The 25,238-nt window shown below is 40.7% G+C and overlaps 1 protein-coding gene across 4 annotated transcripts in view; it reads left to right on the top strand.

The window, feature by feature from the left end:
• LOC117997882 (zinc finger protein 184-like) overlaps positions 1–25,238 on the top strand; it is a 64,369-nt gene that overhangs the window by 31,724 nt on the left and 7,407 nt on the right. Inside the window, exon 5 of one of the 4 annotated variants that reach the window (XM_034986409.1) lies at positions 22,888–22,966. The exons of 2 other annotated variants lie outside the window; for them this stretch is intronic. In XM_034986409.1, the coding sequence (XP_034842300.1) occupies positions 22,888–22,966 (79 nt within the window). Of the gene's footprint in view, positions 1–9,111; positions 9,544–22,887; positions 22,967–25,238 lie in introns of those variants that run through there. One more of the 4 variants, XM_034986411.1, reaches the window with a different exon arrangement.

The following is a 25,238-nucleotide window of genomic DNA, read 5'->3' as shown; positions in this document are numbered from 1 at the left end:
GCTTCTGGAACATTCTAAAAGGTAATTTAGTCTATTTTTGTCTCCACGGGGGTGCAAAGTCCTGATGCTTCCTATTTCTCCATTCTGTTGCTGTCCTAGGATGGGTATTAATTTTGCACATTAGCATTTTAACATATATGCATATATGTGAGTTCAGTAAGTGGGATAGCTTATTTTAAATCTTTTAGTTGTGTCTTTCCATAACACCTTAAGCTTGTTGGTAAAGACAAGCAAAGAAGATTCATTCCATGGAACGATGTGGGAAGACGTGGAAGCAATGGTTCTGAGTATTTATACTTAATGAATGACTGGGAAGGTGATGGGGGGGTAGTGAAGGGCAGGAAGGATGTCATAATAGATATAACCAAACTGGGACAAATACCCGTCATGAAATTTTTACTGCCAGAAGAGATAAAGGATATAAAGCAATTGGGGGAGAACCCCACCTTAAGTCAGTTATGTTTGCAGAACGATGTCTTTGAATGCAAGGACCCAAATCCATTTTTTAAACACACAGATTTTCTGAAAGGACATTTGTTAATTATGGAAAGTCAACCTAGCCCATGCTGAAAGTTATCATTCAAACCATTTCAAATATAAAATTGGATTAATCAAGCAATCAAATATTTCTGAAAGTTAGACACTTAAAAATGAAAATAAGAATTTTAAATGTGATGTCAACCCTCTGTGATAAAATTTGTTACATCTCATGGGCTAAAAATAAATGTTTCCCTATGTACATATGCATATGTTTATATATGTGAGTCCATGAAATACATTATTGAAATCATGTACATTTAGACACGATCGGGTGTGTTCAGGGTGGTATGGCCATAGACGAAATCATGTACATTTAGATCTTGAAAAATAACACTACTAATAATAGTGACAAACTCCCTTAGTTTTTTTTTTTTTTAGGATTTTATTTATTTGACAGAGAGAGACACAGTGAGAGAGGGAACACAAGCAGGGGGAGTGGGAGAGGGAGAAGCAGGCTTCTCGCGGAGCAGGGAGCCTGATGCGGGGCTCGATCCCAGGACCCCGGGATCATGACCTGAGCTGAAGGCAGACGCCCAACTGAGCCACCCAGGTGACCCCAAACTCCTTTAGTTTTAAAGATTATTCAGTAAGATATTTATTTTACCATGCCGGTTGATTATCATGGATTGTTTTGTTTTCTTTTTTTCAATTTCATCCTCATGGTTTAGTTCTATCTCTAGGAAAATTCCAGTGGCATATATTGAAGCAACGTTTAGTGTTACCAGGAACATTTCGTTTATGTTTAATACTCTAATGGAGGGGCGCCTGGGTGGCTCAGTCGTTAAGCGTCTGCCTTCGGCTCAGGTCATGATCCCAGGGTCCTGGGATCGAGCCCCGCATCGGGCTCCCTGCTCGGCGGGAAGCCTGCTTCTCCCTCTCCCACTCCCCCTGCTTGTGTTCCCTCTCTTGCTGTGTCTCTCTCTGTCAATTAATAAATGAAATCTTTAAAAAAAAAAAAATACTCTAATGGAGATGTTAGGGCTTGGATATACCACATTTCTATGTTTTTCCGAGCACCCTATTTTTTTCTTGTGTTTTCCTATATGCATTTTAAGAAAATAATTCTACATTCCCTTCTTTTTTCTGTGAACATTGTCTACTCAGTACCATATTGCTTTAGCTAGAAATTAAAGCATGCTTTGAAAATCTGGTCCTTCCTACGTTTAATTTCACCTTGTCAGTATATGTACTTTATGACACTTTTCACATACATCTCTTTCTTTGCTTTTGAGTATTTTTTTTTTAATTTTAATTTTATTTTTATTTATTTTTAAGATTAGGAGGTCAACATCTTTTTTTTTTTTTTTTAAGACCCTATTTCCTAGCGAACTCTACCCCCAACACAGGGCTCGAACTCAAAACCCCTAGGTCAAGTCTTGCCTGCTCCACAAACTGAGCCAGACAGGCGCCCCATGTTGAATATTTTTTAAAGTAAAGTCACACGTACGGAACATAAGTGAACAGCTCCATGGAATTTCACAGACTGATCACATCTCTGTAAGCCATTGAGGTCAAGAAACAATATTATTTGTTCTCTAAACGTCCCCTCAAGCTCCCCAGTAACTTGCCCCAAAGTTCTCTTAAAGTGTAGGGCAAGAGATTCCTGTCCTCATTTTGTACTTTATATAAATGTAGTCAGGCAATGGGAACTCTTGTATTTAGCCTTTATTCTCTCTGTGAATTGATCTGTATTCCTCCATGTTACTGTGCATCCTTCATTAGAAGGGGTTGATACGATTCCATTGTGTGAATATCAAATGATTACATCATTTTAGTGTTAATGGGAGGGGGGATAGTTCTTAGTGGAGGACTGTCATGAATAGTGCTGGCATGTAAGATCTATAATTTGTCTTCTGGTGGAACATGCACACATCTGCTGGCTATTTATGTGGGAGGATTGTTGGTAAATATGTTTATATATGTTCAGCTTTACTAGATACGACCAAGCCCTTCCCCAGTCACTTGTACCAATTTTCACAGCCACCAGCAGTGTATGGGGTTTCTAGTTTCTCGACATACTATCCAAAATGCGGTAATTTATGTGATTTTAACTTTGGGCTCCTGTTGTTACATGATGTCACAAAGTCATGGTTTTATTTGCTTTTTTGTTGTTGTTACTTCTTACTACTGTGGATTTGGGCATTAACCTTTGGATAATCTCTCTTTCAGAGTGTCTAGTGGGTTCCTGTGACTATTTTTTCTGTTTTGGTATTTTTTTCTTCAGGCTTTGTGGTTCTTTATGTATTATGAGAATGAGTCCTTTGTCTCTTCTCTCGGTCTACCTCTATTTCTATCTCTCGAGCTTGTGATGCAGAGAAGTTCCTAATGTAATCCAGTTTGCCATTTTATCCTTTATGGTTAGTGTTTTTTACCATTTTTAGAAATTTTCACACAAAAAATAAATTTTCTCATATACTAAGTCCACAGAGATAGAATCTTTTGTGTTTTTCTAAAAACATAGTTATCTTTACAATATCGATCAGAAATGTATTAAAAATCAATGTTCTCAGGGGCATCTGGGTGGCTCTGTCAGTTAAGCGTCTGCCTTTGGCTCAGGTCATGATCTCAGGTCCTGGGATTGAGCCCCGCATCGGGCTCCCTGCTCAGGGGGGAGTCTGCTTCTTCCTCTCCCTCTGCCTCCCCCCTGCCCCCGCTCTCTTGCTCTCTCTCCTCTCAAGTAAATAAATAAAATTAAGAAAAAAAGCAATCTTCTCTAGTTTGTGTGGTGACTGAGGTTTTCTATTCTTTTTCTTTTCTTCCCTCACATGGATAACAAATTGAAGTGTATTCCGAAAATGTTATATTGTGCTTTCTTTTCATTTGCTTTAACTAGTCATTTCTTCACGTGGATTAATGGCACCACAATCTTGGAGCAGACTTCTGTGATTTGTCTCCATCTTTTCCTGCCTCTAGTGATGTTTAGCCATCTCCCAGGACCATACACCCAATGTCACTTTTCTTTTTTAAGATTTTATTTATTTATTTGAGAGAGAGAATGAGATGGGGGGGAGGGTCAGAGGGAGAACCAGGCTCCCCGCCGAGCAGGGAGCCCGATGTGGGACTCGATCCCGGGACTCCAGGATCATGACCTGAGCCGAAGGCAGTCGCTTAACCAACTGAGCCACCCAGGTGCCCCCCAGTGTCACTTTTCATGTCAAAACCTTCCATGCGCCTCTTTGCTCTGATGAGTGATTATTCCTATATCCCATAGGAGAATGGCCTCCAGAAGCTTGGCAATAGCAATCATTTACTTGTTATATAGATTGGAGCTAGAATCTTGGCAAACCGATAGCTGGTTTACCATTCTCTGTCTCCTTCCTTCACTGGAGGCAGGGTAACCCTTTCTACAGACTTTATTGCCTAACACATGAGTATACTCAAGTCATTAGACATTGTCTCTAAAGGGGTCCCGCCCACAGGGACAGCTTTTGGCTGAAAAGATTCCTGTTATGATTTTGGATGAATGCTTCTTTGGCATGTTTACACAGTGGCCAGGGGTGTGTCCATTGTGGTACATGTGGGTCTTCTTTATCTTCAAGACCATTAATGTTAGCCCTGTGGACTCTTGTTTGGAGGGAGGTTAAAGTAAGCGCTTCCAGGTACATTGACTTTTAAATTTTCGTCTGTGTATCACTGCCAAATGAGCAGCAAAAGATCATGAAGAAAAACATATCTTGGATACTGTTGTGGATATCTTCTCAAAATCATACACTTGCTGTAGGTAGCATTTGTTGTTATTCCTTGAAATCTTGTTGTGAGCCCAGTGGTCCTGTGATTTACATCCACTCAAGGTACAAAGAGTAGGTCAACTGTAGTCACATGATCAACATTTCCTCTGGATTTTCATCTAAGTTCAGAGCCACCAAAAGTATTTTTTTTTTTTTTTAAGATTTTATTTATTTGACAGAGACACAGCGAGAGGGGGAACACTAGCAGGGGGAGTGGGAGAGGGAGAAGCAGGCTTCCTGCGCAGCAGGGAGCCTGATGCGGGACTTGATCCCAGGACCCTGAGATCATGACCTGAGCCGAAGGCAGATGCCCAACGACTAAACCGCCCAGGCGCCCCACCACCAAAGTATTTTTGACATTGTGACCACCTCTGTTGGATTTTACAAAATCCTTCATCTTTTTTTTTTTTTTTAAAGATTTTATTTATTTATTTGTCAGAGAGAGAGCACAAGCAGGGGGAGCGGCAGGCAGAGGGAGAGGGAGAAGTAGGCTCCCCACTGAGCAGGGAGCCCAATGTGGGACTCGATCCCAGGACCCCAAGATCATGACCCGAGCCGAAGGCAGTCGCTTAACTGACTGAGCCACCCAGGCATCCCTCCCCTTCATCTTTTATGTCTATGTTGCTCTTTATAATATTCCCTGTTGATGGGTGGTGAACACCTCTGCCCTAATTCCTATGTGTTTCCCAATTCTCAGACCTATTATTGTCATGAGCCATGATTCCGCTGTTTGCAGGACCTGCTTTGCCTTGGTTAGGTGTACAAAATCCTCTCATCAGATGCATGTAAATTGTATGCTTTCACACAGTTGAGGTGTTCTTCACACATCTCCCTTAGGAAGTTCATTACAGAAATTTAATGGAGACCACCATTGGTACCGGGATTTGTTTACCTGGACCCACAGGGACAGTGCAGAAGTGAATGCTAGAGCTCACCCAATTCTTCTGCATTGTATCTTGCCAATTATAGTCTTGAAAAATGTTTCCTGATGTAAACTGATTTTTAAAATTTTTAAAGTTTTCATTTATTTTACAGAGAGAGTGTGAGCACATGATGGGGGAGGGGGTGGGTGGGATGGGGAGAGGGAGAGAATCTCAAGCAGACTTCATGATGTGCACTGAGCACGGAGTCTGTTGAAGGACCTGACCCTATGACCCTGAGATCATGACATGAGCCAAAATCAAGAGTCAGACACATAACCGACTGAGCTACCCAGGTGACCCAAATTGAGTAGATTTTATCCCAGATCTTGTGTCAGATTAATTAGAGTTTGATGAGATGGTGTACATATGGGAAGATTAGGCAGGAGCCAAGCTGGGGTCAAACTGAGTGGTGGATATTGTTGGGAGAGAATTGTATGGTTTTTAAGTTTCTCCATGTGTTAAGGATAGAGGTATTGAAAGTTTTTATTCTTAGTTGTCTTTCCTCTGATGTGCGTGTATTAAAAAGCTTTGGAATATAGTGATAATACCTTGCCCTTGGGTAGAGGACAGATTTGTTTACTGTAGAGGAAAACAGAGATGTCTCCTTCTATGGCAAAAGTTCAGGAAGGTATCCTGTATGTTCCTTCAAGATACTGGAGTTTGCTGTGCTCGGGGTCTCACAGATAGGACACAAACCCACTGCATGTGCAGCATCTACCTGTGTCAGCTGGGGCTGGGGAGCTGGCGAGTGGAATTAGTGTGATCAAGAAGCTTAAGCTGTTTGATGTGTTGTGAGCCATAAGATCCCTGGACTTGAGTCTGGGAATCCTGTCTCCTGCCATCAGTGGAAAATTGTTATAGGCAAACTTGTTCCATCATACAATGTGTGGAATGTGGAATTTTTATACTTCTTGGAATTATTCATGGACCTTATTCAAAATGAAATGGGTATTTATGGGTCTGTTTCTGCTTTTATTTGTTCATTTGTTTATTAGATTGCGCCTATAAATGAAATCATACGGTATTTGTCTTTTTTGCCTGACGTATCTCAATTACCACAATACTTTCTAGGTCTATCCACATTGTCATACACGGTAAGAAACAACAACAAAAAAAGCAGAAACAGACCCATTATAAAACAGAAAACCAAACTGCTGCTTACTGGAGTGGAATGGAGAGGGATGATGGGCAAACTGGGTAAAGGGGAATGGAAGGTACGGGCTTTCAGTTATGGAATTAAGAGGTCATGGGGATAAAGGATACAGCAGAGGGGATATGCTGAGTGGTATTGTAATAGCGTTGTGCCAGATGGTAGCTATGCTTGTGATGGAGAAACATTTCTGATGCAAATGGCCATCAACAGAAAGCCATGTAGGTGTATCAACACCTACATGGAGTAAACTAGACTTTTTTGTTCTTGTATTATGTTTATCCTGCTTTGGTACCAGGGTAATGCTGGGCCTCATAAAATGATTTTGAATGCTTTCCCTCCATTCCACTATTTGTAAGATTTTGATGAAGATTGTCATTAATTTCTTTTTTTTTTTTTTAAGTTTGATAGAATTAACCAATGAAGGTATGTGGTCCTGGGCTTTTCTGTGTTGGGAGTTTTTTTTATTACACATTCAACTTTCATTCTTGCTAATGGTTTGAGAAGATCTCCTATTTCTTGGGTTTAAGATTCATATTTCAATCTTGGTAACTTACGTATTTTTACGAATTATCTGCGGGTTTTTTAAGTCACCTGATTTGTTAGTATGTGATTGTTGATAGCAATCTGTTATCACACTGTATATTTCTGTAGTTATCTGTTGTGTTTTTTTCTCTTCCATTTCTCATTTTGAGTTTTGAGACTTCTCTTTTATTCTTAGTTAATATAGTTAAATTTTTTATTATTTTTTGGACAATCTGGGCATTAATTTCAATGTTATTATTTATTACAGTCTGTGGTTTATTTATTTCTGATATTTCTTTGTTATTTCCTTCCTCTACTGAATTTCAGCTAAGTTTCTTCTTTTTCTAGTTCCTGGTCTTAAAGTGTTAAGAAGCAAAGTTTGGGGTGCCTGGGTGGCTCGGTCAGTTAAGCATCTGACTCTTGATCTCAGCTTAGGTCTTGATCTCAGGGTCTTGGGTTCAGGACTGGGTGAGCTGATTAGGCTCCATGCTAGGTGTGGAACCTACTTTTAAGGAAAAAAAAAAAAAGGAGAAAAAGTTGAAAAAAGCAACTTAACTCAAGCATTTATAGCATAAAAAAATTGAAAATGGAGTGTCTAGTTGAAAAAATTAGTAAAAATAAATAATGCTAGTGATGACCAACAAAATACCAAAAAAATAAGGTTTCCTTAGGGTTTTGTATAGATCATATCATCTGTAAACAGATAAATTTGCATTTTCTTTTCCAGTTTGGATTCCATTTATGTATTTTTCTTGCCTGTTTGTTCAGACTAGAATATCCCTTACTGCGTTGACTGAAAGTGGTAAAGTCCTTTCATCACCTTGTTTCTGATCATACAGGAGAAGCTTACAGTCTTTTACTATTAAATATATTAGATTTCAGCTTTTCATACATATATGGCCTTTATTAGGTTGAGGTGGTTTCCTTCTATAAAGTATAAATACTTCACTGAGTATTTCTAATAATGAAACGTTGTCCAGTATGCTCATACTCTTGTTCTGTATCAATTTGATGGTCATTTTTGATCTTCGTTAATGTGGAGTTTTAAATTTATAGTTTTCCATATGTTAAAACACCCTCAAATTCCAGGCAGAATTTCCTGTTAATTTTGTTGTAAAATGGTAAAATGTGCTTTTGATTCAGTTTGCTTTATTTTATTGTGGACTTTGGATGACTACAGGTAGTAGTTTATAGCCTTCTCTGCTTGTCGTGTCTTCCCTTGTCTTTGATAACCTAGTAATGGTGGTGTCACAGAGAGTGTTTTGATAATTTCCCTTCTGTTCACTCTCTAAAAATGTGGGAAGAGATCTGAAGTACTTTCTCATTAAATCTCTGAATTATCCAGTGAATTCATCTGGCACAAGACTTTTCTTTGTTGGGTTTTTAAATTACTTTTTCAATCTAATTAGTAGTTGTAGATCAGTTGTGAATTTTTAAATATTTCTTCATGATGGGGTCTGCCAGGTAGCTTACATCTTTTTTGAAATTTATACACATTTTTGGTATCTATTTCTTGGTATATAATTATCCATTGTCACTGCTTATTTGTATTTCTGTGGTATCAGTTACACTGTCTGCTTTCACTTCTTCACTTCGGATTTAGTTGGTTTTCTTTCATTCTTTTTCTTTTTTAAGATTTTATTTATTTATTGGAGAGAGAGAGAGCGCGCACAAGCAGGGGGGAGGGACAGAGGAAGAGGGAGAAGCAGCCTCCCCCTTAGCAGGGAGCCCCATGCGGGACCCGATCCCAGGACCCTGGGATCATGACCTGAGCTGAAGGCAGATCCTTAACCAACTGAGCCACCGAGGGTCTTCTTTCATTCTTTCTTGATTTTGTTAAAGGTCTGTTAATTTTTGTTGATCTTTCCTGAAAACCAACTCTCCCAATTGTTGATATTTTCCTATTTTTGCTATTTCCTATTTTGTCCGTTTCTGTTGTATGTTTAAATTTCCTCCCATCTGCAAATTTTGGGCCCATATGGGACTTTTCCTGATTTTTTGAGGTATAGGAAAGTGATGTGTGCTCCCGCATGACAAGACTACAGAACTGTATATTGGGCTGTGTGGTCAGTATGTTTGCAAGTTTGTGTGTCCTTGCAGGAATGAAGTCCTGATGATTCCTTCCTAGCCATCTTGCTGATGTTCTCTGACTGATTTTCAGGTTGTGTATTAGAAGTTGTCAGCATATTCATCTGAGAGTAGTAAGTGGAATGATTTTACTTTTCTCTTATTTGATATCTTTCAGCCATATCTTCACATGACATCCAGAGCTTCATGCCAAAGCCGAGCATAGAAGCTTCTTTCCAAAAAGTGTCAATGGGTAGACACAAAAATAGTGACATTGAGGATTTACACTTAATAATAGACCGGGACAATGATGGGAAGAGTGAAGGGTATCAAAGATATCATGAAGGACATATCCAGACTCAGACAGCTGCCCATAATAAGAATCTCACTGTCCAAAATGGTGAACGATACAAAACATTTTGGAAAACCTCCCTTTTTAAGTCAGCTGTTTCCAAAAACCAGTGTGATTCTACAAGTAAAATCTCAAATCAAGTATTCAAACATACATATTTAGGGAAAGAAAGTTTGGAAAATCTGGAAAGTTACCTAGTCCCTGCTGAAAGTAATTATTTGAACCATTCTGACAAAAGGATTGGATTGACTGTTCAGTCAAATATTTCTGAAAATCAGAAATTGAAAAATGAAGAACAAAGTGCTAAGTGGGATCCATGTGAGAGCTGCTTCACCAAGGAGTCGACCCTACAGAATTACCAGAGCATTTTCAGTGGAGGCAGAATTGCTCAATGCATTGAATCTGAGGAAACATTTAAGCAGAGCTCAAATGTTGATAAACATCTGAGGACTCATTTTCCAGGAAACCATTATGAATGTAATAAATGTGGGGAGGTCTTCTATCAAAACTCTAACCTTATTATACATAAGAGTATGAATATGGGAGAGAATCCTTATAATAAATGCGTGAATGCTCTTAACCAGTCCTCCGGTGTTGGTGACCATCAGAGAATTCATGTGGGAAAAAACCCATTTGGATGTAAAAAACCTGGGAACACGTTTAGTCAATCAAGACTAAATATACCTAAGACAATCCATACTGGAGAGAAAAGTTTCATTTTTAAGGAATGTGGCAAGGACTTTGACTGGCACTCAGCACTACCTCAACATCAGGGGATGCATACTGGAGAGAAACCGTACAGATGCGAAGAATGTGGTAAAACCTTTAAGGTCTGCTCATCAGTAAATAGACATAAGCGAATCCATACTGGAGAGAAACCTTACAAATGTGAAGAATGTGGCAAGGCCTTTAACCAGCAGTCAAGCCTCACTGAACATCACAGAATTCATAATGGAGAGAAACCTTACAAATGTGAAGAATGTGGCAAGGCCTTTATCCAGCGCTCACACCTTATTAGTCATCACAGAATCCATACTGGAGAGAAACCTTACAAATGTCAAGAATGTGGCAAGGCCTTTAACCACCACTCAGGCCTCACTCAGCATCACAGAATTCATACTGGAGAGAAACCTTATAAATGTAAAGAATGTGGCAAGGCCTTTAACCATGACTCAAGCCTTACTCAGCATCACAGAATCCATACTGGAGAGAAACCTTACAAATGTAAAGAATGTGGCAAGGCCTTTAATCAGCGCTCACACCTTATTAGTCATCACAGAATTCATATTAGAGAGAAACCTTATAAATGTAAAGAATGTGGCAAGGCCTTTAGCCAGCACTCACACCTTATTCGACATCACAGAATTCATACTGGAGAGAAACCTTACAAATGTGAGGAATGTGGGAAGGCCTTTAATAGGCATTCTTACCTTACTCAACATCACATAATTCATACTGGAGAGAAACCTTACCAATGTAAACAATGTGGCAAAGCCTTTAACCAGCACTCAAGCCTTATTCACCATAACAGAATCCATACTGGAGAGAAACCTTATAAATGTAAAGAATGTGGCAAAGCCTTTAAACATGACTCTACACTTACTCAGCATCACAGAATTCATACTGGAGAGAAACCTTACCAATGTAAAGAATGTGGCAAGGCCTTTATCCAGCACTCACAACTTATTAGTCATAACAGAATTCATACTGGAGAGAAACCCTACAAATGTAAAGAATGTGGCAGAGCCTTTAATCACAACTCAAGCCTTACTTACCATCACAGAATTCATACTGGAGAGAAACCTTATAAATGTGAAGAATGTGGCAAAGCCTTTAAACAGCACTCAAAACTTACTCGACATCACAGAATTCATACTGGAGAGAAACCTTATAAATGTAAAGCATGTGGCAAGGCCTTTAAACAGCAGTCACACCTTACTAATCATTACAGAATACATACTAGAGAGAAACCTTAACAAATGTAAAGAATGTGGCAAGGACTTTAAGCAATGGTAAACCATGATTCCTGATCAGAAAATGTATTGTGGAGAGCATTTTACAAATAAGATGAAAGTGGCAAGCCCCTTACAGTACTTAATAAGCCTTACTCAGCATCGGAGAGTTCCTATGGATGAGAAACATTACAAAAGTAGAGGATGTGGTAAACCTCTAGAGGCACATACTCAACATCATAGCTATCATACAGGATAGTAGCCGTAAAGTATAAAAGTTGCAATGCCTTTAACTGGAATTCAATCCTGAATCAGTATCCCAAAATGCACACTAGATTCAAATCCTACAAACGTATGAATGAGGAAAGACCTTCTTTTTTTTTTTAAAGATTTTATTTATTTATTTGACAGAGAGAGACACAGCGAGAGAGGGAACACAAGCAGGGGGAGCGGGAGAGGGAGAAGCAGGCTCCCTGCAGAGCAGGGAGCCCGACGCGGGGCTCGATCCCAGGACCCTGGGATCATGACCTGAGCTGAAGGCAGTCGCTTAACCAACTGAGCCACCCAGGCGCCCAAGACCTTCTTAAATATACACTTTAGAAAACATTAGGGAGTACAGAAAGGAAAGTAACTTCAAAAACATAAATATTTAGAAATGTATTTAATTGAACATCAAATGTCAATAAATGTCACAGAAATCAATAGAAAGCAGTGAGTGCATCAGTTACTCTGTTTAGACAGTACTCTACATCAGAATACTTAATTATAAGGAATAATACAAAGTTAAACATTTAGATGACGTATATGCTCTTATGCTTCAAAAGATTTACAAGGGGGGCGCCTGGGGGGCTCAGTCGTTAAGCGTCTGCCTTCGGTTCAGGTCATGATCCCGGGGTCCTGGGATCGAGCCCCACGTCGGGCTCCCTGCTCCGCGGGAAGCCTGCTTCTCCCTCTCCCACTCCCCCTGCTTGTGTTCCCTCTCTGGCTGTGTCTCTCTCTGTCAAATAAATAAATAAATAAAATCTTTAAAAAAAAGAAAAATAATAAAAAAGATTTACAAGGGATGGATTTTTGCATAGGTACAATTAATTTCAGTATGTGCTTTTGTTTTATACTGACCCTATGTGAGATTTGTGACTAGTAAATACCAATGCATATCTACTCTCAGGCCACTCTAGAAAATTAACTTATGCCTAGTGGATGTGTGAAATTACGTGGCTGAATGTTGCTTCATCAAAGATGCAATAGGCCCTTAGGTGGGTTTTATGCATATCTAATTTTACATGGAAGGTGAATGAGAGTATGATACACAGTATACGAGGAAAATCTAAATGGAGATGTTCTTGGTTATAACATTAATGTAAATTACCATGAAATAGGTGTTCAGGATATCATTCCCCATTCATTAAAACTAAAAAAACTTCCTGGATATTATAAATAAAATGGTTTACTAATTGGCCTTTAAGGGAAAAGAGATGGCAGTCCAGTAAACTACTATGTACCTTCATAATAGCAATCGTTGTAAGATGAGACTGTCAGTGGATGTGGTTGAAATGAGGAAATCAGCACAGATACCAGAAAGAGAACAAGTAACTCTTCCCTAAAATGACATACAATTGTGCATTCATATTTTTTGAGTTACCTCGGGCCTGAGAATGTTTTAGTATGGACATTGAGCTGTTAAAAACTTAAAATCAGCCGCTACAAGATGCCTTCTTTTAAGCCTCATGGTAACCAGAAAGCAAAAACCTGTAGTAGATACACAGTAGATAGGGAAAAAAGAATCTTAAGTATACCCCTATAGAAAATCATCAAATCACAAAGATACAGAGCAAATGAATAAGAAAGGGCAAATAATTCTAAAACAGACTGGAAACAATGTAAAGAATGACAACAGTAACTCCATACCTGTATCAATGCTTACCTTAAATATAAAGGAATTAATTCTCCAATCAAAAGTTATAGACTGGCTGAATGGAAAGAAACAGAAGACCCAAGTATATTTTCCTTCAAGGGGACTCACGTCAGCCTTAAGAACACACACAGACTGAAAGTGCAGGTGTGGGAAGAGCTGTTCCATGCAAAAGAAGCCAAACGAAATCAGAGTAGTTATGCTTACATCAGACAAAATAGACGTTAAGCCAAAGACTGTAGTAAGACACAGCAGTGTTTGTAATTATGTGATGTTTTGCAGAATAGCAAAAAGGATTTCCACCGTTCTGGTTTGTACACTGTTTATGTACCTCTGTATCTCAATGTGTCCCCTAAATGGCTAGTTGATATTCAAAAACCTATTTCTGTGTTTTGAGGGTTGGGGAAAAAACACTAAATGACAATTTGAGAAAAACTGACTGCTTCCAGATTTGGATGTGTGTGGAAAAGTACCATTGCAATGATAGTCTTGGTAATTTACTGTAACAAGTAGCTGGTAGTTTATTAAAACTGACTTGCACAAGCTAATAAATCTTTTCCACAGTACTCAGGTTTCTAACCTCTGGCTGTTACACATTGCGTACTTTTTCACACTTTATTTAATTTACAATGTTCTCTGCTATTTAAAGCCCCCAAATAACTAACTTGTCCTTTCAGGAGGGTTATCATAATACCCTTTAGTAAGAATCCTGATACTATTTCTGAGCAGCTTTTCTTTGTTTACAAGCAAATGGTAGGCATTGTATGGGTCACTTTTGCAATACTTCTGGTAGTGGATTTAGTTCAAGTTGGGTTGTTTCTGAAATGTACATCTTCACATAAGAAAACCTTACATTCTGCTTTGATTTTTAGACTACATGTGAGTAAAGGTTTTATACATACACTATATATGCATTTACCAAATACAAAACACTCATTTCCTGTTCACAAAAGTTGGCTAATGTGTACTTACGAATTGCTTATAGTGAAGCTGTAGGTTTGTATATTTACGTAGCATCTTTATTAAGAAGACATTTACTTCTGTGTATTGCCTTTTGCGCTTTGAGCTATATAATCTTCTGTGCACTGCATTGTTGTGTTGATTTGGTCAAAGATTGGATGCATATGAGTCACTTCTAAAAACTAGTTTTGTTCGATAAATATAGTAGTAGTCTATGTTTTTCAAATATAACCTGCTTTCCCTAAAAAAATAAAATAAAGGAGTCAATTCAGCAAAAGGGTCACTTTTGGAATACTTAACGTACCCAACATCAAAGCACCTAAATATATAAAGCAACTATTAATAGACAAGAACAGAAAAAGAGACAGCAATACAATAGTAGGAGACTTCAATACTGCACCTTCAATAATGCACAAAAAATCAATAAGGAAACATCAGACTTAAATGACATTTAGCAGATGGACTTACAACATTCCATCCAACAACAGCAAAAAACATATTCTTATCACATGCACAAGGAACATTCTCCAGTATGGATTATATATTGGGCCACAAAACAAGTCTTAATAAATTTGATTGAAATCATACCAAGCATCTTTTTCAACGACAGTGGCATGAAACTAGAAGTCAGTTGCAAGAACGAACCTAGAAAAATTACAACCATGTGAAAAATAAAGAACATGCAGCAGCATTACTCCTAAGAGGCAAGACATGGAAATAACTTGTGTCTGTTGTCAGATGAGTAGATAACGAGGTGCACATCTAGAATATATGCTGACTATAATTAACAATACTATATTGCCTATTTGAAAGTTGCTAAAGAGTAGCTCTTAAAAATTGTCACACATGCAGAGAATTGTAACTGTGAGGTAACGGATGTTAACTGTGGTAAATGTTTTGCAAAATATATACATAAATCATTAAATTGTACACTTTTAAACTTACATGTCAGTAATATTGAAGAAAACTGGAAAAAAGTTAAATAAGCAGATTAGGTATGAGGTTAAGATGAGAGTGGTGATAGCTAAAGAGTATGAAGTTTCTTAGGTGGTGGTAAAATGTTTGACAATGGTTTGCTTATACCTATGTGTGAATTGGTTAAAAAGCTGTCAATTGTACACATTCAGTGGGTAAATTATATGGCATGTAAATTATATCCAAATAAAGCTGTTTAAAAAGAACCAAAATAAGAAATCCCTGCATAAGAAGACCTAGTATTAATGACAAATACCAAAGACTAAATAAATTCAAATATTAATTAAACACACGTATGTGCGCGCACACGTAAGATTTCAAATGGAATTTGGCATTTAACTTTCTCCTCTGTTTTAATATTTGTGATAATACAAAAATAATTTTTCAAAGAAGTACATGGTATGGACGTTCTGTCAAATTAGATATACAGTGTTACTAGTGTTAAGTTCAGCAGGCTGATGTTGGATGAAGAAAATGTGCGGAATTAAAATCTATATTAGTTTTCTCCAAAGAATCAATAGAACGGACATGCACATATCTATGTATATTTTTTATCCATATTTCTATAGATCCACAGATAGAGAAATAGATACAGGTTTATAATATATAGAAATCAGAGTGGAAGATTTCCTTTAATGAATTTGCTAATATGATTGTTGAGAGTTGCCAAGTTGGAAGTCTGCAAAGAAGGCCAGCAGGCTGGCGACCCAGGGAGGTGCTGATGTTGAAGCTTGAGAATCTGTAAACAGTCTGGAGACAGACATAGGTGAGTAGGAAAAAGTACCTCTGAAATACACAGGTAATTCCTACGTTCTCTAGAATGGACTGTCTAGTAAGTGATACGGCCTTATTTGGGTAAAACTTTAAGATAAACTAAATGGAAACAAACCAGAATTACGGGAGGGTGTTTAATTACATTGTTTAATAATATCGTCAAGGACCATATTCACAATGTGTGCCGCTGAAAGGAGTAAGCACTGCCACTTTAGGTGGAAATTCATGGCCTGAAGATGTGGAGTGATACTGTGGGGTAAGAATGAGGGCCAGGGAATAAATGGAGAACACAAGAGTTTGGGAGCTTGGGGCAACAGAGCCACAAGGGAAGAGAGGACAGGATCCATGATAGTTTCTTAGGGCTGCTGTACAAATCTCACAACTGGCTGGTTAAAAAACCTGAAGAATTGTTGTTCCACAATTCCGGAGGTGTTGAGACGTCTGAAGCCAAGCTGTTGGCAGGGCCACACTTTATCTCAAGAATTAAGTCTTTCGGGGCGCCTGGGCGGCTCAGATGGTTACGCGTCTGTCTTTGTTCCGCTCAGGTCATGATCCCAGGGTCCTGCGATCCAGCCCTGCATCAGGCTCCTTGCTCAGCTGGGAGCCTGCTTCTCCCTCTCCTCCTGCCTCTCCCCCTGCTCATGCTCTCTCTCTGTCTCAAAGGAATAAATCTTTAAAAAAAAAAAAAAAGTCTGTCTTCTAACTTCTGAGGACTGTCAGCTATCTTTGACCTTCCCTGGCTTGTAGATGCATCGCTCTGTCCCTGCCTTCCTTTTTACACACCACTCTGTGTCTATATTTCCCTCTTCTCTTGATGCCCGGGTGGCTCAGTCGGTTAACTGTCTGCCTTCGACTCAGATCATTATCCCAGGGTCCTGGGATCAAGTCCGGCTTCGGAATCCTTGCTCAGCCGGGAGCCTCCTCCTCCCTCTGCCTGCAGCTCCCCCTGGTTGTGCTCTCTCTCTCTCTGACAAAATATTTTTTAAAAATAAAAAATAAACTTCCCTCTTCTCAGTAGGACAGCAGTCATTGAATTGGGTTTACCTGAATCCAGTATGACCTCATTTTAGCTTGATTAAATCTGCAAAGATCCCACTGCCCAATAAGGTTACAATTACATGTAGTGAGGATTTCGACGTGAGCATATTTGATTGAGGCACGCTATGTAACACAGCATGATGAAAAGGCATTAGGTTAAATGCCCCGGAGGGATTAAAGTGCACTACGGGTTTTAAGGTTGGGGGTGGGTGTATGCAGGGACATTAAGAACATGAGGGATATGTGTGTTGAGGGAATAAGAGGGTGAAGGAAATCATGGGAAGGAAGGGGATGATGGATGAGGAATTGGCAAAGGGAGTTTAAAGGCAAGGTTGGGTAAAAGGCATGCAAACCTTACTGCCTAGGAAGCGTTACAGAACATAGGGGTGGAAGGGGGATAGTTGCTTGTGAATGGAGGTCTGGGGGTGTTCAGTGTTTCAACCAGAGATAAAGGGTGGAAAGAACAGATGATGCCTGGGGAACATAATGGGCATAGAGAGTTAATGAGGTGGAGGGGGATCATTGGAACTGGGAGAATAGTGGACATCAGTAGACGAAAGGGCCCATGAGAAAGAGGGAGTGTAGGGTTGTGGGTAATGGGTTCAGGGTCATGAGGAAACTAAGGACTCCTGATAAATGATGGCTCGGATATTGAGGACAATGGACATAAAAGACAATAGGCTAAAGTTACTGGGTTTGGGGGTGGGGAGGGGATAAATGACAATAGAGGAGGAGGAAAGAATGCTTGGAGGTTCTTGGTACAATGGAGGAAGTTTGGACTGAGGGCTCTAGAATCAGGCAAAAAATGGGTTTATTGGTATAGAGGTCTAAAATGCTACTGGTGGGCTTAGAAGAGCAATGAAGAAGACTAGGAGGGTCATTTTCAGGGAGAGAGTTAGGTTTCATGGAAATCTAAAGGTCCCAGGTGGAGAGATTGAGGTCACAATGGGGGATAGAGAGGAAGGACAGGATGGTTGAAGCTGGGGGTGATGGAAATTGCAGGGGTACATTTGGAGGTCACTAATTCTACACATTAATTCTCTGATTTGCACTTGATTCAAATCTGTCAACAGTTTGTAATTCCAGCCCATGCCAATAACCTTACTTACATGTAATACCTAGTACTCCTTTCAGTTGAATAGGTAGTAAAGGACCATAGGTAAAATTTTGAGTAAACAGTGAGAGTCAACATTTTCTCTCTACATGGAGATACCGTGCACAAGGTATGACCTTGAAGGAGATCATGTGAAAACCATGAGAAAAATTGGATTCTGCCAACAACCTGAATGCTCCTGAAGTGACTGCTGACCTAGGTTCCTGAGAAGATCCAATGCTTCATGAAACCTTGATTTTTTTTTTTAAAGATTTTATTTATTTATTTGAGAGAGAGAGAATGAGAGACAGAGAGCATGAGAGGGAGGAGAGTCAGAGGGAGAAGCAGACTCCCCGCTGAGCAGGGAGCCTGATGTGGGACTCGATCCCGGGACTCCAGGATCATGACCTGAGCCGAAGGCAGTCGCTTAACCAACTGAGCCAACCAGGCGCCCCATGAAACCTTGATTTTAACTTTACTGAAATTCGGACTCAATAACAGCAGAAATATATTTTTAGGAGCTCCTAAATACTTGAAATTGGTTATGGAACTGATAGAAAACAAATACACATAGGCAAATCATTAATTGTAAAATTAAAATTACAGACTTGAGATGCCTGGGTGGCTCATTCCGTTAAGCATCTGCCTTTATCTCAGGTCATGATCCCAGCGTTCTGGGATCGAGTCCCATATCAAGCTCCTTGTTGAGTGGGGAGCCTGCTTCTCCCCCTGCCGGATGCTCCCCCTGTTTTTGTGCTCTCTCTTTCTCCCTCTCTCTGACAAATAAATCTTAAAATTAAAAACTTATAAAATACCTAATAAAGTAAAAATTTCCATTATCACCCCCAATCATAATAGCTTGATCTTCAGGTATAACAATTTGTGAGGTTGAAGTGGAGCCTCCCTCTTATGCAATTTCAGAGTAACAGACACTGAAATATTTTGTATGTGGTTCAATGTTTACATAAATAATGTCATACCAGACTTACTGTCAAATTGCATTCCTTAATGCTGCACGAAGCTGGCATTTTCACACCAGTAGAAATGAGTCTACTGCAGCATGAAAACACATCCCACAGTAAGTGTAAATACAACATCCTTGTTGAAACATTCTCCTGTTTTTACAATTTAGTTGAATGTATAGATCTGCAATTATGCACATGCTGTGTGGATCTTTGACCTGTACACATCTGTCTTAACTGGGTGGCTCTGGGACAGAGCATTGTTGCACCATCATGACTTGCATTCTTACACTGAATGGACAGTTTCTACATTACCTATGAAAAAACAAAACAAAACAACCCTGTAGTGTCCTACCAACTATGCTTTCACTGTTAAAGAAATTAAACAGGGAAGCCATAGAGGGAAGTGTCTCCAATGCCTCAGTAGTGTTTGTAAGGAAACCACATCTTAATTCACGGTCATTACACTGGAATGGGAGAAAACTTAGGAGCAAACAATTACAGTCAAATAGGCCTTCCAAAAATCAGATAACTTCTTAAGGTATATCCAGTCAAACACTGTCCTTGCTTCCCTTCCACATCCTCTCATTAAAGACTGCGCTCGAATGGGCACCTGGGTGGCTCAGGTGGTAAAGCACATGCCTTCCGGTCAGGGTCATGATCCCAGGATGCCGGATCGAGTCCCACAGCAGGCTACCTGCTCAGCGGGAGCATGCTTCTGCCTGCCATTCCAACTGCTTGTTCTGTCAAATGAATAAATAAAATCTTAAAAAAAAATAAAAATAGGGGCGTCTGGGTGGCTCAGTCATTAAGCATCTGCCTTCGGCTCAGGTCATGATCCCAGGGTCCTAGGATGGAGCCCCACATTGGGCTCCCTGCTCTGCGGGAAGCCTGCTTCTCCCTCTCCCGCTCCCCCTGCTTGTGTTCCCTCTCTCGCTGTGTCTGTCAAATAAATAAAATCTAAAAAAAAAAAAAAAATCATAAGGAAAATACATTTACAGTGCTCTACTGTATTTATCCAAAAAAAAAAAAAAATCTCTGTGTAAGTAGACCCATGCACTTCAAACCCATGTCTTTCGAGGGTCAACTTCAGTTTCTAATAGTATTGTCCCGGAAATCTCTACGTGTTTATGTTAAATTGCTCATTATTTGTGTTACAAAATAAACAGGAAATTGGTTTAGGTAGAATATAATCGTACAAAAAGTTTCTGCTAGGCAAATTTAGGAAGAGAGAACTGGGAATATCCAATTAGCAAGGAGATCAGAAGTCTAGGAAAAAAAAAAAAGGAAGCCTAGAGCCCTCTGCCTCTCCAGCTCCACCCAGAACCCTCTCTTCTGAAGCTTTTCTAGGTCTGGCCCCACCCTGGGTTCTCCCGTCATTGAACAGATTAGAGCAGGTCAGAGGTTTGGTTCACTGCTCCTCCCACATCTCAATGGTAGGTGCTAATGTTTGACACCCCAAATCAGATATGTGGGAGCAAGTAATAAGGGAGCAGAAGGCAAGGTAAGGACAAAAGCAGAAGCTGGACCCCACAGCCTCTCTACCACCATACTCCTGGGTGGGACATGTGTGACATTCCTCCAGGAAACTCCCAACAGTCTTAATGTTAATGCTTTGCTAGAGGGAAAAACAACCTTAACCTGACAATAGCAAGGTCTCCAGTATCCTGAGGGTCTTCTTTAGCCTATGAAAATCCTTTTGGACACCTTCCTTTTTCCTTACCTCCCCCAACTCCATAGTGTATAATCAGCCGTTCCTTACAACCACACTGCAGCAGCTTTCTTCCCATTGGTCCTGTCCCTGTGCTTTAATAAAATAACCTTTTTTTTTTTTTTTTTTAAGATTTTATTTATGGGGCGCCTGGGTGGCTCAGTCGTTAAGTGTCTGCCTTCGGCTCAGGTCATGATCCCAGGGTCCTGGGATCGAGTCCCACATCGGGCTCCCTGCTCTGCGGGAAGCCTTCTTCTCCCTCTCCCACTCCCCCTGCTTGTGTTCCTTCTCTCGCTGTGTCTCTCTGTCAAATAAATAAATAAAATCTTAAAAAAAAAAAAAAGATTTTATTTATTTATTTGAGAGAGAGAATGAGAGAGAGCACATGAGAGGGGGGAGGGTCAGAGGGAGAAGCAGACTCCCCGCCGAGCAGGGAGCCCGATGTGGACTCGATCCCGGGACTCCAGGATCATGACCCGAGCCGAAGGCAGCCGCCCAACCAACTGAGCCACCCAGGCGCCCATAAAATAACCTTTTTTTGCACCAAAGACATTTCAAGAATTCTTTCTTGGCCGTTGGCTCTCAATCTCACCAACATTCCAAAACTACATCACCAAGATTGTATGTTTGTTTGGTGCCTTACTTTCTCATTAAATTCTGTGCCTGAAAGGGGTCGGGACAGGCCCCACCAGAATGTGCCACTTTGGCATGTGGATTATTTGGACCTGAAGGCAATCAAGACCCTGTGGGCCCAAGAGAAACTTTTGCTCCTCCCTTGACTATAGAGAGCAATCTAAATTGGGGGCCCTTTCCAAAACGAGGGTTATTACAGGAGATAAATTTTACTTGAGTGATCCCTCTGTGTGGCAGAGCAAACATCTAATTACCAGTGTCAGGGAGCAAGAACTCACGTCCTCTTCAAGGGTCTTTCTAGCTGGACTAAGAATCAAATTGACATGAGACAGATTAACAAGAGAAAATCAAAGTTAATGGCATTTGTACAAGGAATCTACATAGACGTGGAAATTTTAAAGACAGCCAAAATGAGGTATATATGTGATTCTGAACTGAGGAGAAGGGGGTAGGGATCTGAGATTTCAGAGGAAAGGAATGTAATTCGCAGGGCAATAGGAAAAGCAGATGTTTGGTAGACATTTGCCCTACAATAGAGATGAGTCACTCAGAGAAAATCGATTTGTTAATAACCTTTATTCTGGAAAAGACCTTCAATTTAGATTCTTCTATGTGGTTAAGTGAGGGACAAACATTTCTGCTTTCAGCTCAAAATAATCCATACACCGGGCGCCTGGGTGGCTCAGATGGTTGGGCGTCTGCCTTCGGCTCAGGTCATGATCCCAGGGTCCTGGGATCGAGTCCCGCATCGGGCTCCCTGCTCCTTGGGAGCCTGCTTCTCCCTCTGCCTCTCTCTCTCTCTCTCTCTGTCTCTCATGAATAAATAAATAAAATCTTAAAAAAAAAAAAAAATCCATACACCAAAGTGGCACATTCTGGCGGGGAGTGGGGGCAGCTGTCTGGAACCTCTTCACCAAACACCTGCTCTTCTCCTTATTACCTTGTCAATTGCATTTCTTTATCTTGAAATCCCACACTCCTACCCCCTTCTTCTTGGTTCCGGGATGACATACATACCTAATTTTGCCTGCCTGACTTTGGAATTTGCATGTGTTTGTGGATTCCCCTATGTCCATATGTGTGCTATTAAATTTTATTCTCACTTGTTCATCTGTCTCATGTCAATTTAATTCTTAGCACAGCTAGAACGACCTTGTAAGGGACAGGAATTCTTACTCCCCAAAAAGGGAACAGGGCATTCTTGTTCCATGACAGCTTTAAGAGCCAACCCGTTCAGCACCCCGTTTTCCATTTCTGAACATCTAGCAGTCACCCAGGTTTTAAAGAGTAAATATACATATGTATTGTGAAATGGAAAGAGGACCAGGTAGTACTTTTCAACTGTCTCCATTTCGACCTTAAGTCTCTACTTTGTAATGGATTCCGTTCTTGCTAGCTTATCTTTTAGCTCGGGCGGAAGGCCCAGTAGGCAAAGCATTCCAGGAAGGGAAAGGAAACCACACTGTCAAACAATAGGGCCTGCCCTGAGCCAGCAAGACCCCAAATGCCTAACACCAATACAGTGACCGGCCTGACCTCTACCTCCCACCTGTATGTATCACCACCCTTTGTCCTGTATTTTCTTTACCCAGATCCGGAAGCACATTCAGCAATTTGGAGACCATCTTTGAGCTGTTGCTCCACCGCCTTCTCTGTGGTGGCCTTCCTGAAGTAAATTCCTTTCTTGTTTTGCTGCTGATGGGGTTTTGGAATATAGGTGAGGTTCAGTGGCGTGGAGTCCGGAGCCAATGACTAAGAAAGAATTCTTGAGACATCTTTGGTGCAAAATGGTGGTTTATTAAAGCACAGGGACAGGACCCGTGGGCAGAAAGAGCTGCTCTCCCGGGGTTGTGTGGGGTGGCTGATTATATACTATGGGGTTGGGGAAGGTAAGGGAAATGGAAGTTTCAAAAGGATTTTTGTATATTAAAGAAGACTCACAGGCAAGGAGACCTTGCTTTGTCAAGTGAAGGTTGTTTACCCCTCTAGTAAGGCATTAACATTAAGATAGTTGGGAACTTCCTGGAAGAATGTCACACAGGTCCCACCCAGGAGTGAGAGGTGGGGGGAGGTTGCAGGGTGTCCGCTTATGCTTTGTCTTCAGCCAGCCTTCTGCTCCCTCATCATTACCACTCATCTGTTTGCTGTTGGCCAGGGCGCAGGGAGGGGTGCAAGAGCCCGTGGCTCCTGGGGTCCCAAACGGACCAGGTTTGGCCACTCACTGCTGACAAAATCCAAGGCAGAAAGACACATTGGCGGGGGGGGTGGGTAGACGAGAGGAAGTTCTTTCAGGGAGGCCCACACCGGGAAGACAGCCAGGTAATGTCTCAAAGACTGTCTCCAAAGTGCTGGAAATATTTCCAGGTTTATATAAGAAAAATGGGGGGGCAAAAGTGAGGGGGTACCTGCAGGCAGGCAGCCAAGGTCAAATCTGTCCTTGTCTGGGAGTCCATCGGGGGTGGGGTCTTTCTGGCTCGGGGCGGTCCCGGTTGCTTGACCAGTAGCTTCAGTTCCCTTCAGGGGATGCTTTGCCCCCAGGGTCTTCCTGCTGAGCCAGGAGACAAGCTGGAAGGAACCCAGCGGGAAAGTCTGAGGTCAAACCTGAGGCAGCCAAGGTCGTCTTTCTTGCCTTTGGATTTTGTCAGCCGTGAGTGGCTGAACTAGGTGTGGGACCACTGGAGCCAGGTGTTCTTGCACCCTTGGGTCCTGGTTACAAAATAATTATGGCAGTCAATGGAATAAACACATCCTTCACCTGCCATAGTTAAGATCTGTGTGTGTGTGTGGTGAGAACACTTAAGATAGCCTCTTCTGGCAAATTTGAAGTGTACAATTTCAAATACACTCCTATTAACTAGTCACCATGCTGTGCATTAAACATTCCGTGCTTATGCATCCTGCATCATGAACCATTTCACCATCTGACCAACATCTGAACATTCCCCCCGTCCTCAGCCCCTGGGAACAGACATGCTAATCTTTTATAATTTTGCCTTTTTTTAGATTCTGCATATATGTGATTTCATACAGTATCAGTTTTTCTGTGTGTGGCTTATTTAACTTAACAGAATGTCCTCTAGGATTATTCTGTTGCTGCAAAGGGAAGGATTTCCTTCTTTTTGGAGGCTGATATATGTACAAGAATATATTAGATGAGGTACCTTTGCCAGGAAAAGAGCTAATACCAGAGATGAACTTTTTTTTTTAGACTTTATTTATTTGAGAGAGAGAGAGAGAGTATGAGTGGGGTTAGGGGCAGAGGGAGAAGTAGACTCCCTGCTGAGCAGAGAGCCTGATGTGGGGCTCAATGTGGGGCTCAATTCCAAGACCCTGAGATCATGACCCCAGCTGTAGGCAGATGCCTAAACGACTGAGCCCCCCAGGCGCCCCCCAGGGATGAACCTTGTATAAAGAGCGGCCTACCTGGTGTGGCAAACATTTGTTTGACAAACATTTGCTCTTTCCTTTTTCCTGTGAATATACTTCCTCCTTTCTGAAATTCTAAATCCCTAGCCCCTTCTCCTTGAGTCACAAGGGCATGTAAGCATCAATGGCCTATCTTTCAATCACCTGTCTTTGAGTCTCATATTGTTGCAGGGTTCTTGTCTCAGGGAGTCAAGGAATGAATCTCATGGACACGAAAGGGTGAAGTGAAAGTTTATTAAGTGAAGGTGAGAACAGAAAGAGAAAGCTCTCCAGAGTGAGAGGGGTCCTGAATGGGTTACCACTAAAGGCTTTTATGGTTGGTCTTTTATTTATTTTTTCTTTTTTAAGATTTTATTGAACACTGACCAGGGAACTTAAATCTTTTTAAAGTCTCTACCACTGATAGCACTGTGATTACTTCTCTTTTGAATATATCATCTCTGACGTTTAAGACAAACACGATGGTCTGGTTATGTTCCCTTATGTCTGATTTCTTTACACCTCGGTATTTCTACAC

Source organism: Mirounga leonina, unplaced genomic scaffold, assembly GCF_011800145.1.
Source record: "Mirounga leonina isolate KUSES-001 unplaced genomic scaffold, KU_Mleo_1.0 Mir_376, whole genome shotgun sequence".
Classification (NCBI taxonomy): Eukaryota; Metazoa; Chordata; class Mammalia; order Carnivora; family Phocidae; genus Mirounga; species Mirounga leonina.
The sequence above is the reverse complement of the archived record's forward strand: the minus strand, read 5'-3'. Positions and strand labels throughout refer to the sequence as shown.